The sequence below is a fragment of the Malurus melanocephalus genome, unplaced genomic scaffold, assembly GCF_030028575.1.
Source record: "Malurus melanocephalus ecotype Western Australia unplaced genomic scaffold, MMel_1.1 scaffold_1019, whole genome shotgun sequence".
Taxonomy (NCBI): Eukaryota; Metazoa; Chordata; class Aves; order Passeriformes; family Maluridae; genus Malurus; species Malurus melanocephalus.
Window position 1 is genome coordinate 79,623 of NW_026624251.1, and position 16,134 is coordinate 95,756.

Sequence of the window (16,134 nt, forward strand, 5' to 3'; positions counted from 1 at the left end):
TCCTCACTTTTTCCTCAGTGACAATAAATAATGTCACCAACCCACTGAATGCTGCCTGCTTCCCATCTTGGCATAACTGGCAGGTTCAACGAGCTCTAATAACTGCTATTTTCTACTCTATTCTTATAGCTGTCAACTCAAGCTTCCAGAGGAATGCAGAATGTGAAGTCAGGGCAAGGGGAGGGAAGAACACCTTTGAAAGTTTCGCCTCGAAAAGGGGAAGAGACGAAACAATAATGGAAAGGGTAAGAAAGGCCTTAATCTTCCCAGAGAAAGGCAGACCTGAACTTCACCAGCAAAATGCTGCTGTGCTTCTCCTGGAGAAACTTTGCTTGGAGAGATCTCATATTATCATTTTGTGGCATGGTGTTATAAAATAGATGAAGCATACCTTGCTTCACAGCAGATACTAATTGTTTTAGGTGTCTGGTAGAACAGTGTGGTCTGCAGCCCTCTCATCCTGCTGAAGGGTTCTAAATAGGGCTCTAAAGGGACACCTTCCACTAGGCCAGGTCACTCAAACCCCACYCAGCCTGGCTTTGCACAGCTCCAGGGATGGGGATTCCACCAGTGGAAGGGAACTGTGGATTCCCTATTTCTGCTCATTCTGCAGGGCGCTCCCTGCCCTCAACAATCAGCTGGGTGAATACAGATGTCACACTTTCCAACCCTTATTTTCCAATCCACAGCCTTGATCTCACACAACTATCAGCTGCCCTGGGCAGTCTCCCTGGTTATTACATAATCCTGGAGTTTATAACTCTCAAGGATTTGCGATTTCACCACGAGGTCCTTCTTGAGCTGACGTGGCTTCCTGGGGTTTGCTGGGAACTTCAGATTCAAGCGCGCTTCCAAGCAACGCCTAAATTTCAGGTGAAACTCCTTAGAAAATTAAAACTGTTTTGCAGAGACATTACAGCATGCCACGAATAGAGAGAGCAAGGAGAAAGCTCTGTGTACTTTAGCAGCAATGTGTTACCCTTTCTCGGGGTGCACCGCGACRGAGCGGGGCTGGTCCAGCCCCTGCGAGATGACGACGTATCGGAAGGAGCCGTTCAGCCGCGCCACTTCCAACAGGTTGAAGCCGTGATCCGTCCAATAAATGTTACCTAGGAAAAGCACCTCGGAGTCACTGCATGAAGGAAAGGCTCCTGGAAAAGTGTGTAAGTTAAAGGCAGAAAATATCTGCTGGATTTTTATCCGCATGTATCTTATATTTGTGATTTATAGTCCTATACAGCCTTTTTAGAGCATAAACCAAAGTTTGGTATTGAAACCAAAGTTTCAACACCAAAGTGCCATCCCAGATATATAAACAATTTCCAGACTAGAAATTAGAGCTGAAAGGGARCCAAGTTATTTAGTCTTGGGCTGAAGATGTGAGAGTGTGCTCTCAGAAACGAGGACATGTCCTGGAGCAGGCTCACACCTACCTGCTATCCAGTCCACTGCAATGCCTTCCACTCTCCCCAAACCATTTGTGATGATGTCTTCTTTCCAGGTTTGGTCTCTCTTAGCTCTGCTRATTTTGTTGAAACCCATGTCTGTCCAATAGATTGTATCATTTCCTATAAAACACRTGCCAATGATTCTTAGATTAATTCACTTACTTCAGTCCAAGTATCTGCATTAGGAACTGTAAAAATTGCAAGTTATAGCTTTATTAATATGTATTATACTAAGCAGAAGTGTCAAAATTATCAGCTTTTATTCCTCATTCCTTTTCCTAAATTTTTATTTAAAATCTACTAGAATTCTAGGTTTTCTATGGTTGCTTAGTGCTGCACATGAGGCACAATAGGACCATGACAACAGTTGGAAGCTACTATTTCTGTAAAAATAAAATCACAATAAATATGCTGTCTCTACTTTTTTCCCTAATGGAATAAATGTTTAAAATACATACTATTTTGTTTATCGCCATTCCAAAATACTTGGGACTCTGAAAAGCTACAGTGTAAAACTGCTTATACAGTCTTTTCCTTCAGTAATCAGAAACATGAAATTTTGACAGTATAAGAGAAAAAATTAACTAGGGAAATAAAAAGTGACATTTGAGAGTGATTTGCCGACAAAAGAATAAAAAAAAAAAAAATTCCATCCACAATTCAGCTTTTATTCTAAATGTCCTGACAAGCTTCCAGTAATAGTTGGGTTGGTTGGGTTTTTTTTTTTTTTTTTGCATTTCAAGGTATCTCAGTTGTTCTCCCAAACTTTCTGCCACAGTGATTGTCTGTAAGGTGGGAAAAGAGGATCACTTTGGCCATTTAAACTCAACAGCCAGGCTGAGAATTTAAAGTGGACCAAGCACTGACCCTCACACTCCCCTCTGTGGCACATAATAACCTCAAAAAAGAGATGGGGRAAACAAAGTGAGAACATCCCTCACACAGAATTGTCTGTATTTCCACTGACAGGGTTCTCTAGATATGCTGCAACCAATATTCTCCTTGCAAAGCAGTCAGCTGATGACCTCCTGAGTGAGATGTTTTGTTTCGGAAAAACATTGCTCAGAGATACTATATAATATTTATTCCTTCATCATTTTTTTTTTTTTTTCCTTTGTATATCTGCTTCTAATTCCATAATGCAGTGTGTGTACTTACAGAACATAAATATTTTAATAAACAGGATAGAAATATTCCCAATATAAATAGATATAAATATTTTATATCTACATATATATAAGAGTTGTTTGAGACTAAAGCAGTTCAATACACTCAAGAATCTTACCACAGTACCAATTAAACAAAGGACAAAGCCTGACTTCAAGTAATCAAAACAAATATGAATCTTGCATTTGCTGCTTATTTGCTAATTAGAATTTAGAAGTATCAAAACACAGGAAGAAAAAAGATGTATGTATCTCCTAGATTGTTCACATCTGCAAAAGACATTGCCATTAGATTTTTAATTATGATACTCTGTACCATTAACATATGTTAATGTATTTTATCCACTTTGCACACCTAAACACTACTGAGAGAACAGCAAAATTTGGGAATCCTTCCAGAATAAATGCGAAATGTAAGAAACACTCACTAAGTGGAAAATAAAGAAACAATATGGACTCTGAAATTACCTCCACTTGCCTTCTGGATCATATTTGATGTAAGTAGGTTTTGGGGATGAATTTATAAAATTCAGTTTAAGGAACCAAAATGAGAAAAACAGCTGGTTTTCAAGCTGAAATGCAGTTTAAAAGCTGTACTGTAACGTTTTTATAACGCACTATCCCTACATGATTTCACTGCCATTTACATTTATCTTTAGCAATGCATTTGTCAGTGCTGATTCTATTCACGTTTCCTGTGCTGGAACTGATCAGAAGCCAAGGTGGAGAACCTCACTCAATTTCACCCTGCCTCAAATCTCATTTTTCCAAAAAGCCAAAAATCATATTCCTCCTAAATATTAAKTTGGTATTTAGTAGGTAAGTCTGAATAAAACTCTCTAAAGTAGGACCTAGCATATCTTATGACTATGCAAAAAAAAAAACCCAAAAAAACCCCAACAAACCCAAACCAAAAAATATCAGACGCAAAATAGCCAATAAAAACCTAGCAGTGGTACTTTAAATTGAAAAGGTCAAATTTTCAGCTTTTGTATAAGTATCATAATTTTGTACAGTTTCCATAACTTTAAAAAAAAATAATAATTAAGGGTATTATATATTTTTTTAAATACAGTTCCTGGAAAACCCAATTGCATTGTCTTGRTACTCTCTGTCATGACCATGTGTAGTTATCACTCCTCTCTCCTCCTGTCTCTTTCCAGGGACAGCTGAAATCTCTTTTAGAGATAGAGTCTTTCCCATCTCAGGTGTGTAAAAAAGCACTGGCTTTTAGGTGATTTTTATGTCTCTGGAGACTGTAACTGGGCTATACCCATGATACAACAAAAACTCTGAACATCAACTGTCACTGATTTGAAAGCAAAATATACAAGTATGAGGGCACTRTAAAATGTTGAGAGAACTTGAAATTTTGCTAGGCAGAGATGCAAGAACATATCAAAGAAGCAGGCCAAAAATAGAGAAGACAATTAATTAATTTCTAACCTGTAAACARGAAATTAGTGATATTTGCATGACGAAGTAGTGCAACAGAACCAAGAGAAATAGGCCTGATTTTAATACAAAGGAAAATATCAACATATACTTAAGCAAGAAAATTAGAACTTTCAGTGCTGAATTTCCAGGCAGATTTTATTTCAAAACAAAAACCAATGGAGTATGACAAAATAATTGTATGTTTCAAGAAGGCAATGCCTGTGTTTATATAACAGAGGTAACTTAAGATTTTATTTCTAGACTKCCAGTTTCTAAACTCATGGGTAACMAAATRAGTCTCAAAGAAAGGCTGRCCAAAGAGCTGATGAGTTWAAAATASAGAGACACAGGATAATTTTYAGGTCACTACCTGGTCACAGATTTCTTATTTTCCAAAAGCTAATCAAAAATCGTTAACATGTTTGAAGATATTCAAACACCACTGGGAGATGAATCCAAACACTTTCAGAATCTGATCTTCAATTTCTTCCCAACTTCATTCATGCACACGCCAATTTGAAACATCCTAATTCCRTAAGAAATTTGTGAGGCTGTGTAAACTAAAAACTACTTCTGTATATACAGTGGAAGGGTAGGTATTTGCACTCCAGGTGGAAATGCCTGCTTTTCAGGCTGTCAGAGAATCTTCCAGAAGGAAGAAACAGATCCAGCCTTGGCTTTTGCCCWGCAGGGAAGTGGCTGAGCTGTGCTGGACAGGGAGAAAACTGTCCCACTCAGCTGTCAAAGCCACCTGCCCGGTACAACAAAACACAGGACTAGGAAAACTCCTTGGGAGAAGTGTCATAGCAGGAACAAGCCTTTTTCTGTGAAAAAGGAACTAATGAAACCTGCTTTCCTACAGACTAAGGAACTCTCTTTCTGTAAAACCAGCAGCTTCATAATCAAATTCTTAGAGACTCCAACAAAAAAGAGCAGCTGCTGCTGCCAGAACTATCTACATGTGCACAATACAGGCTTTCCTATTTACTGTAAAATCAAAGGTAGAACTTAACTCTGTAACATGACCCATTTCCAATTCCTTTAAATGCAATTGTAATTACTTAGAAGGTTTGAAAACGAGGGGTTATTTCATTTATGAGAAGAATTTACAATTTTAACCATACATACAATAAATTATACATTATATTTACCTGCATGGAAGTCTATGCCCACAGCAAAGGAAGTCCCAGAAATAGGCATTAAAGCATCCATTTTATCATTTGGATCAAGAGGAATTCCTCTAATTCCCTCATGGACAGAATACATSAGAAATGATTCAATACCTATGGGAAAGATAAAGCAGCCAATGACAGCAAAGTAGAAACTTTCCCAAACACCACAATTTGAAGAGCTAGAATACACTAGAGATAATTTTCCAATATTGCTCCACGGTTTTCCAGAGTGATAACTCCACCTCTTTGACAAAAAAAAAAAAAAAAGTTATTATGAACTATTTCTAATTAAATTATAAATATGGTCCATAAAGAGAACAGAATCATTGCCCATTTCAAACACCACCTTATAGTTAAGTTATTAGCAGTAATGAAAATTAAAACTAAAGAAGTTTTGAATTATGAGAAWTACAAGAATATTTTCAGTGCACATCTGTGCTTATGAGAACTGAGAAATAATTGTAAAGAACTTGTGGAAAGCAGGACAGTAAATTGTCTTTTGAGGCATGGGATTCATCCCACCTCAGTTATTCACATTTCCTTCACAGACAGGAGARAGAAATGCACTTTTAGTGACCAATKCAGCTGATGCATCTWAAATACCTCCTTTAGTGTYAGATTAAKCCAAATGCAACTATTTCTGTTAAGTAGGAATCAATTCTACTGTGGAACAGTTTTCTTATGTATTAAGTCTCAGGAATTATTAGTCCTAATTAACAGTCATAAATAATATTAAATTTATAAAACTGGAAGGCACCTTGACCATAAGGCTGTTTTGTAGTATTCAGGCAAAGAGTCAGACTTTGGCTGAAAGCTATGTTCTGACTTTTGCCAACTTTAATAGAAAAAGTTTTAAGGAAAAAAAAAATGGCTTTATTCTGTATTAAAAACAATACAATAGGATGAGACACCCAACTTGATAGTTGTTACAAGTAGTTACAAGTATTCAGATACTTGTAGCCTATAATTTAGTTTAAAGATAAGGTGTATGACCTTGAATAAATATTTGCTGCTATTAACGATGATTCAGAGGGCCTGCTCTTCTGCCTACATTAAAAAAAACAAACCTCAAATTCCTCAGTTCCCACAAAAACTTATATATTTGAATAACTAAATTAAAAGCTAAACTTATTTGTCCTAACCACAATAGACATTTCTGTGTTACTGYTTCAATCAAGCATATTACGTATAGTTATTTAACTTAAAATTAGTTAAAATCAGTTTATTTGCTCCTTACAATGTTCCCCTGGAATTTCAGTTGGTWAAAATAAATACTGAAAGTCACTTCACCTTTGCAGGCCATGCGGTTTTTTTGAAGGTTGTAGCCTACTGTGCACACACAAGTTCTGGTGGTTTCTGATGTTGGCAAACAAAGCTGGGAGCATCCCCCGTTGTTCAACTGGCAGGAATTGCTTCCTGTGATGTGATGGGAGAAGAGAGTGAGAGAAAGCAAAACTTGAACAGTGAAATATTGATGGAAAATAACTGTTGTCATCAGTACATTATTATTCCCAAATTTTGTTCAGATAACTATCTGAAAAATTGAGATACGTGTAAAATATTTCATGTATTCATGTGCATTYCCATGCTTCACTGCTGCAGCATTTTATTCACACTTTTCTCCTCAGAATATAAATAATTCCATTTTCTAAAAATTTTCCTTTTTAAAGTAAAATCATTTAAAAAACCTGAAAATTCTACATTGAGTTAATGATGAAATCTCACTGACATTAGTGTAACTTGTTCTATACCATGAGCAAATCAATGATTATATTATATTCATTAATCAAATGTTATGTTAATTTTGTTAGCTTCATATCCAGGCTTTTTAAATATAGTTAAGACATACTCCAAAGTGATCTCACAAAACTGTGCTCCTAACAACTTAATTAATACAGTATTTACTTTTAAGTGGTAGACTGACATATTTTAATAAGATTTACAATAAACATTATACACATTATAAACTAAACACATCTCAGAAATCTGAAACTTCATGAAGAAACATTTAAATCCACTAAGATATTCAAGGAATTGGTTGATTACAAGTCACCAATCCTCCAAAAATCAGAGCACTACTTGCCTGTGTGCCTGACCCCAAATTACACCATTTTCATATTCTCTTAGCTCCCACTGTGCCAGCYAAGTTTTGGCAGCAATAACAATATTCCCCTGTTTTTCTGCTGCCTCAATTTTGATGTATACTACTGTCACTTTTGTCAACTTARATGAATTAAAACTGTGATTTTAAAACAGATAATGAAGAATATTAATGAATTCTCTCATAATACTTCACTTAAAGTTTCAACAGTTTGACATGCTGTTCACACRCKAAACCTTTTTTCTTTKTACTAAAAAYTTTAAGCTYTCTAAAASAAYTTAAAACTTCATTTTARTGTAAACATCTGATGAATTAAAATRTATCAGGCAGATATGCTAWATCAATTATCCTATYATATTCASTAAYTTATTCAAAACCAAGGAACTTTTATCAAAATATATTTTATCAGTGAATTACAAAGAAATACATATTTTTTTTCTTCACATTTGGAGAATAACATGAGAAAAGATACTCTGAACTTTAAAGGCTGGTTAAATATACTTAAAATGTGCCTTACCTTGCTGTGCTGCTTTGTCATACACTTTCATGTGAACAACRCCTGCAGTTTTGTTTCTCAATACAGTTGGGTTTCTTCCATCTTTTTTATTACAGGTGCCAATCTGAGCCAAGTTCTGGTCTGCCCACCAAAGCTTTTTATCTGTAAAATTCCCAAGTTTTAAAAATTTAGAGGATCATTATGAAATTGTATATGGTTGAAGCCTAAGGTGGATAAAAGCTTTTGAGGTTCATTCTCAGAGCTGCTTTAAGGGAAATTGCTTAAAGAAGTTATAGAGAAAATCTGAAGAAATTGTTATTAAGATTCTGCAGACATGAAAAGTTTTCAACAGTTTCACTTCTGTTGTGGCAACTGCTGGTTTAAGTCTATCACCATAGAAAAAGTGCCTCATTTTGCATTAATGTATGGAAATTCGACTGTTACTAGGAAAGAAATTAATTTTCACAAGTAAACAGAACTGTTTGCAATGCAAAACCACATCTTTAATAAATAAAAAAAAATATCATAAATAACTAAGAAATAATGACAAAAATGAAAATCAGGCTCTGTATCCCAATGTTTCAGAATTTAAATTTTAACAGTTTTGATATCAAGCTCAAACTTCAGTGAACTAATGGCCACTGTAATTTAGACTGCAGCCAGTCTTCTGGTTGTCCTTGTCACATGAGTCCTCATTCCAAGAGTCCACTCAGATGAAAGAGGAGATGGTTCTTCATTTCAGACCAAAAAGGTTATTACTGTAGAGGAACCGAAAGAAAAACCCTACAATGAAAACCTTTAAACTTTGGGAACACTGCCTTTCCAAATAATGTGTATTAMCTCCACTTTCAGTTGATTTTCTTTTTAGTTAAAAGAATTTTTGCCTATGCTGTAGTTTCAATATTTAAATAACTAATTCATAGAGCCCCACAGTTGAGTGTTTTACGACAGAAAGTGCAGAGCTGAAAAATAATTTACACTGTGGCAATTGTAAAAAGTTACAGCACTAAATAAAATAACTAGGGAAAAAAAAACCAAACAAAATATACTATCCACAGATATATGATAAGACTAGAATCTATGAAATGAAAAGTATTCTGAATATTTTAAAATATAGTAGATGATTTTACAAAAAAAAAAAAAACAAACACTTTAGCAAAAGAACAATTTGCTTTCACACACAAGGGAAGAAAAAAATGTGGACCTTTAAAATCAAACTGAAGTGATTTATCTGCTTGATTATGCTAACAAGAGTGTTGCTCAATCGCTAATKACAATCTTGCTGCTGAAACTAGGTTATAATATATATTAAAATTGTTGTATTTATCCATTCTGTTGGGTAATTAGCACTAAGCRCAGCAACATATTGGGAAAGAGCCATTTCAAATGCCAAAAATTGCTACCCTAGCACTGTGGCCAGTCCTTTGGAGAWTCCAAGTAGCACTCTGAATGCAAATTTTGATGGGCCATTAGTTTTCATTAATGGTGGTTTGAGTATTTATGGAAGACAACTATGTACTGCACTTAGAACCGGGCAAATTGCCTAGATATATTTCATATATTAATGCTAATGTAATGAATGGTGCTACGGCAATTAGAAGACTGATGACTTGGAAAATTAAGGTGTGTGTGTGTTTGAAGTTTCCTGATCTAAGCASCCCCTTTCACTTTGCAAATGGATCCAGCAAAGTCACAGCTCTCTCCCGTTTGAGTTACCAGGAAAGCATTCTGGTGTTATTTCTGAAACTTTATTTAGGAAGAAACAAAAATSAAATAACCAATGTATCATCTAATGGCATGATCAAAGTAAATGGGAGCATGAATATATTTTGGCAATATTAACCTGCATTTTCTGTCTAAAATSAAACACTGTAATTGTTATTTTCTGTTTTGATTGTTTGATAATACAACTTGATGGCTATATTTATATACAGTTTTTGTTCAAAAGACAATCTTCTAATGTCTTCATGCCCATTGAAAAGTTATTATGTATATCTGATTTTGTTGTATTGCTGATTGAATTTTTTTTAGTATGAATTTCAACAGATATAGAACTTAAAATCATTCACTTATATAGCACATAAAGTCATTTACTACRTGAAGTTACTCTATTTTATACCAAAAAAAGAKCAAATGCACAACAAATTATATCCYCATTATWCAATCTACATTATATTCTTATTTTATGGAGACATGATCTGAATTTTGTGGTTTTGTGCAAATTGTATTTCTGTGCGGACCTGATCCAAAATCCAATCAAATGCCCTCACCAAAATCACTGACAGAAGCCTTCAGCATCCTTCTCAGCCACAGTCTTACGGTAACTAATCAATACTTCTCTAGCAGTGCCCAGTTTCTCCTTCAGAGCCATTTATCATTCAAGAAAGAACACACCACTTTGGAAACACATCAGATATCGCTGCGAGCTCCTCTGCAATTCAGATTGTGTGAAATTAATAATGACTCTGCTCACCAAGCCAGAAACACAGTTCTCACCACAAAGGTAAATTCCCAACCAGTTTCATTTAGAGTCAAGGAACCATTTTCATTTAGTAACTTGGAAGGCAGGAAATGAGACTTTATGCAGAATTCSAAATGCATCTTTACCATTTGATCCCACTCAAGACATTGGCTACCAGGAAAACTGCTTAAATTAAACTCAGATTAAATTCAAACATTAAGACAAGCGTWGGAAATATTTTCTCATTGACAACAAGAGTTTTGCTGTACTGTATAAGAAATTCAGAGATTCTCTCACATGGAATATCCTGAMTCTCAGAACAGTGGATATATTTGATATCAACTTGTAAATGGTGTCAGCAGCAGGTGTGGAAAATAATGTAGGGCATAGTGCTGTGAATCAGATAAACTTCTTAATGACTGAAATAAACTTCAGGGGTCTTTGAAGAAACTAAAATGCACAGCTAACATAGTAACAGGAGAAAATTAGTGTTGACCAAATGTTAGACAATAACCAGTAGGAGATACCAGACAAAGCATTCATGTGGTTTTGACTGATAGATTAATTAAAAATAGCTGATATTGCATACACAGACATCTCACATAGCAAATATATACTTGAAGAAAARGTGGCAAGAGCACATTGAGCAAATACAACTTCACAGATTTACAGCACCTCTTTGCAATGCAGAAKGGCAAGAGCAAAAATATTTTTGCATGCTTAAAGGCATAGAAAGATAGCAATTTTGTATATATTCAAATGCTTCGCTTTCAAATGGAATATAATTTTCATCCCATCTATGTCATGCTCAAAAAGATTTAGTAAAAGCAGGCACCAAAAGACTAGGAATTTTGCTCAGTATATTGAAGAAGAAAGATGACTGACACTGCTGAGTAGAAAACCAATAAATGAGAGAACCAAAACACAGAAAGATGTGMATTATATATTGTTTCCATTTCCCTCAAGGATAAACCTGACAGTTGCTTTTGCACCAACTTGTTTGCTAACATTATTCTTTATGTCTTATCATTACCTCCTCTAAGCTCCCACTGAAGAATGCAATAGTAGAAAAATGTTAAACAGAGCCTGGGAAGGACTGAACAACAGCAAACATCTGAAACAGAAGTGGTAACTTCCAAATGGCTTCCAACAGCTAAACGGCAACRTTAAAACAGAGGAATTGAAAGCAATAAAAACAACAGGGAGAATGGAGGGGTTGTGCTAAAGGAGAATTTTCATTGCTGGTGAAGCTCTGAACCACTCCATAAGTTGCGCTATAAAGGAAACCAAAACTTTACTGACTTCACTAGCAGTGTCTATTGAGTTCACATCACAGAACACAACCATGCAGTGCCAAACTGCTTCTCTTTTCCAATTTTGAAACACAGAATCAAAGATTAGGAAACTCAAGATATCAGAACAGCCCAAAGATTAATTACCAAGGTGAACAAAAGAAGTCCTGGTTGGGCCAAGCCTCTCCCAGTCATCACTTTTTTTATCGTTCTGAAAAATCTTCTGGAACATGAACTATAAAATACAGCAAAAGCCACTGGAAACTGCCAGATCTGTGAGTTTTCTGTGCAAAAGCTGTCCAGACAAGGGATGGAAGGYATCAGCTCTTGACACAGACTATGGGATTTTCCTTGGGAGTCTCTGTGAGCTCATGCTTTCTGACAAGGAGACTGATGGCTGGGCAAGATGCTCCACAAACAGCTAAAAATATTTTCAGAAGCAACAACTGAAGTACTCAAAGAGACATCACAGTAGTATATTAAATTTACTAGAAATTCAGTATTTTTTTCTGAAAATTCTCTCTCCTTCAGTGCACCTACCCCTGGCTGGCCAGGGCTATCTCAGATCACATTTTCCATCCCATCAACCCACTGAGGTTCCCTTCACWGTTTCCTTCTTTCAGCTCTTCGATCCAATAAAGGTTTTGGTGATCAACAAGTGACCAGCTATAAGACCTAGTCTTAAAACAGCTGTACAGAGTCTCAAAATATGAACCTCTTTCCTCTTTTTGCCTCAGTGGAAATATGACAAGATCAACTACAAACAAAAAAAAGTTAACTGTCCAAAATACTGCTTTTAGCTGGGGAGACACTAAAATTACAAAACACAGAAAAATGCAAAGGGAAGCTGAAGATTACTGGAYTCTCCAGCACTGAGTGGAACTTTAGTACTACAAGACAGCTCAAGGTTTGGGCACAGGTATCATCTCTCTCTTTTCAGTCACTGATGAATTCAAATGGTAAAAAAAGATAGTTCAGTCTATTCATAGTGGAGAAATATTCCACTTATGTTGCTTTATTGTGTTTACTGTGTTTTTAGATAAAAACAGTCAAGAAAATTTAGGAAATGGAGCAAAAATGATGCAATAAACAKTGCAATTACTGTGATTCACCTGCTAGGAACTCCTATTAAACTTGTAGGCAAACAGAACAGCAGGGGGTAGTAAATTTTCACACACTATCGTGCTAAAGCTAACATTAGAACAAATTAGTCATTCTTCTTTATTTATACATTATTTGTTATGACCATTCATCAGTCAGAGATCTCTTATCTTGCTTCATATGGGATTGGATTTTCTGTTCTGACCCACTTTACATGCACAAAAGCCTGCTTATAAGAGGCTGATGTACMGCCACTGCTCTTTAGGAAAATAAATGGCATTTATTCTCCTAAAGAAAACACAGTATGTTCCACAATTGAGAATTTACAGGAGAAATGAATACAGAAACTTTTCACSTTTTTTTCAATCAGCACATACAAYACTGCTGATAAAAYTGTGTGTGCTTGYGCTTTTCTCCACGGAACCTCACTGCAATGTGGAACTGCAGTTTAGCACAACTATGACTCCAAAACAGAGACAAAACCCCAAAGGCAAAACAAACAAAAACCCTTAAACACTTGGAAAATTTTGTTCAGCATTTCTGAGTAAGAAGAATTGCCATCAACCATAAAAACAGAACATCCCAAACGATGAATATTAGAGGTACATATGTTTAAAAAACTACACAGCAGAAATTCTTCCATCTCCAGATGTGCAAAAATTCTACTACTCTCACACACTCTTCTATACAGGGTAGCCATAAACTCTTTATTCCCTCTCCCAGATGGATCATCACTGCTGTAGCTTCTGTGAAGATTTGACACCACCACCAACTCAGTGACAGTACGAACAAACACTCTTTACACCTCCTATTAAACACTTCCAACAGCTCCCCAGAGTAAAGGGCATTTATCCAWTCTATTTCTAGTCACAATCCAATCAATGAAAGACAATTTGTCCAAATTAACATTCATGACTCCTTCTGACACCAAACCTGCTTGTGTTTATGGATGCACATATGAAAGAATCCYGTCTCCAACAGACACTGACAGCATTTAGAGTTCAGTATTGGCCAAATGCGTGTATAATAAATCAAATTTAGTAATTACCACTTGAAAGATGACATAATTTACATCAYGTGCATAAGAAATCATTGGATTTTATTTAATTTTCCCTAGAACAYCATCTATGTGTACATAATTATTATGTAATTAATCAATCACATAAAATACTCCATAAAAAGAATGGCAGTTGAGAGACATCACAAGAAAAGTCTGTTTATCAACTGAACTTTTTTTTTAATAATATCCAAGATAAATATAAGTAATTTTTAAATGAACCAGAATAGAGAATAGCAATTTGTATGAAATACAGAAAGCTCTAAAGTCATCTCTAGAAAAACAAAAGCATAAACATAAATTCTGAGTCACACTGGAAATTCTTCCTATGCTCTGTTCAAGCTACAGCAAGGCAAGGAGCTGAAGGTGCATATGAGGAAAAGCCCATTTGAAGGAATAATTTTATAATAATCAGCAATCTGCAACTAGTTGGGGTTTTTAGGAATTTTTCTTTGTGCCATCTATCTTTGGATTTTTTTGACAGAAGTTTTTGAACATTCTAAACATTTCTCATTTGCAAAGTGTAACAAACGGAATATTTTCTTTCAACCAATTTAATATATGGACTATTGGGAGACATCTGGCAATCCAAATCCTCAATCATCAATTCACTACCCAAAAAAGTCCCCACAAAGTGCCAGCCAATCCAACAAACTAGGAATATTCTGAACCAAGACAGGAAGAATTGAGCAGAGGAAACAAGTCACAGATAATTCTGTGTAATAAAGAACATAACACAGCTCCTTCTCCTTTCAACACTCTTTACATGTGACTGTAGTAAATATAAGGCACCATTTTTTTTTACCTTCATCCCATATATATATATCTTCAAGACTATATTTAGAAATGTACTTGTAATAGAGATTACAAACTGCTCAATTAAATATAAAGAACTTGTTTTCACAGACAACACAATGTACTGTATGTATTATTTACATATAAAATAACAATAGCTTCCCAAAGCTTTTTACATTTAATTATTAATTAGCTTTGAATAATTTAAAAAAGAATATTATCACTGGACTTACCCATAATTGTTAGAGCTGTGGCTTTTGTTAAGTCTTCTTTCATTGATTCAATTATTTCAAGATTACCACCATCCAAATTGCATCTATTTATGGTTCCATTTCCTGAACTGATCCAGTAAAGCTTGTTCTCCCCATAATCTATTGACAAACCTGTAATTAAAACATACAACTTTAACTGGGGCTTTACTGGAGGATATACATTTATTGCTAAGCTGTTTTCATAATGGAAGTGCATTTAAGAAACAAACACATTCAATTATGTTATCTATTCAGTCATCTACTCATTTTAAAGGAAAAAAAAAAAAAGAGAGAGAAAACCAAACTTGGTCATTTCAGGTGAAAAAATCACGCTTTTAGAAAGATTTGTGCCTTTTATTTCTTCCAGCATCTACAGAAATCAGTGACTGACTGATGAAAGAGCATTATCTGGCAATGAAGAATTACTTGAATAAACTGAAGTCTTAAGCAAGGCCATTATTAACTTGTAAATGCAAACCAGAAGCCATCATTTATATTCTAAAATTATGAATACACAGACTTAGGAAAGAAGGTACTTTTTGTGACTCAGAAATACAAAAATTCTGTTCTCTCCTTGCATGCACAGCCCTCTGATTAGGATGCTGAAATACCAAAATCTAATCCAAACTCTTCCTAAATTTATAGCACTACTTTTCGTTTTACTTCATATTAAACTGACCTCATAATCAGTCCTTTGGAGTAAGAAGCAAGAGAACAGTCAAAATAAAGACACTTGTAAAATAACCTACTAAAGGAATGAAGTGTAGAGTTTTCAGAAAGTAAGAGTAAAAAACTAGGAGATAATGCATTTCAGACTTCTATAATCCTTTAAAAATGTTCAAGGAGKGGTAGCAGGAGATTTTCCACAGTGAAATATTCCTGGCATGGTAACAATACATGCCATAACAATTTGCTTTGCTCCAGCATCCCCAAAACTCATGTTAAGTATCCAGCAGCAAGTTGCCAAAAAACACTGTTTTTCACTACACAGGTCACCCTCTAGATATTGTACTGCAGTCTTTTTCATCCTGTAAACTACTTCCCTGTGGAAAGCTATTTTGGAAACYCTGACAGGAGCAAGCAGTGCCATGAGCTGCAGCTTTTACAGCTGCCATCGTGTCACTACTTCTTAACGCACATTTGACACGGCAGGCCAAGAGGTGTCTGCTTTCTGAGCTTCTGAAAAACAGCTTTCCAGCCCCTTCACAGGTACTAAGATTTCCTTCCTCCCTCTCTCTGTGAGTGTTTCACCCAGGAGGAAACAAGAAACACTGGAGAGAGGATGGGGATACCAGGGAGTGTCTTTAGGAGACTCGTATCACAGCATCTCATGTTTACACAATCAGCATCGCTCCAA

At 35.5% G+C, this 16,134-nt stretch overlaps 1 protein-coding gene across 1 annotated transcript in view; it reads right to left on the reverse strand.

Annotated features, from left to right (window-relative positions):
• Positions 1-16,134, reverse strand: part of LRP1B (LDL receptor related protein 1B) — a gene marked incomplete at both ends in the record, with an annotated part of 111,617 nt that overhangs the window by 79,231 nt on the left and 16,252 nt on the right. Inside the window, 6 exons of the mRNA XM_057386638.1 lie at positions 980-1,109; positions 1,434-1,568; positions 5,203-5,334; positions 6,514-6,639; positions 7,842-7,982; positions 14,760-14,909. Of these exons, the coding sequence (XP_057242621.1) occupies positions 980-1,109; positions 1,434-1,568; positions 5,203-5,334; positions 6,514-6,639; positions 7,842-7,982; positions 14,760-14,909 (814 nt within the window). The remainder of the gene's footprint in view (positions 1-979; positions 1,110-1,433; positions 1,569-5,202; positions 5,335-6,513; positions 6,640-7,841; positions 7,983-14,759; positions 14,910-16,134) is intronic.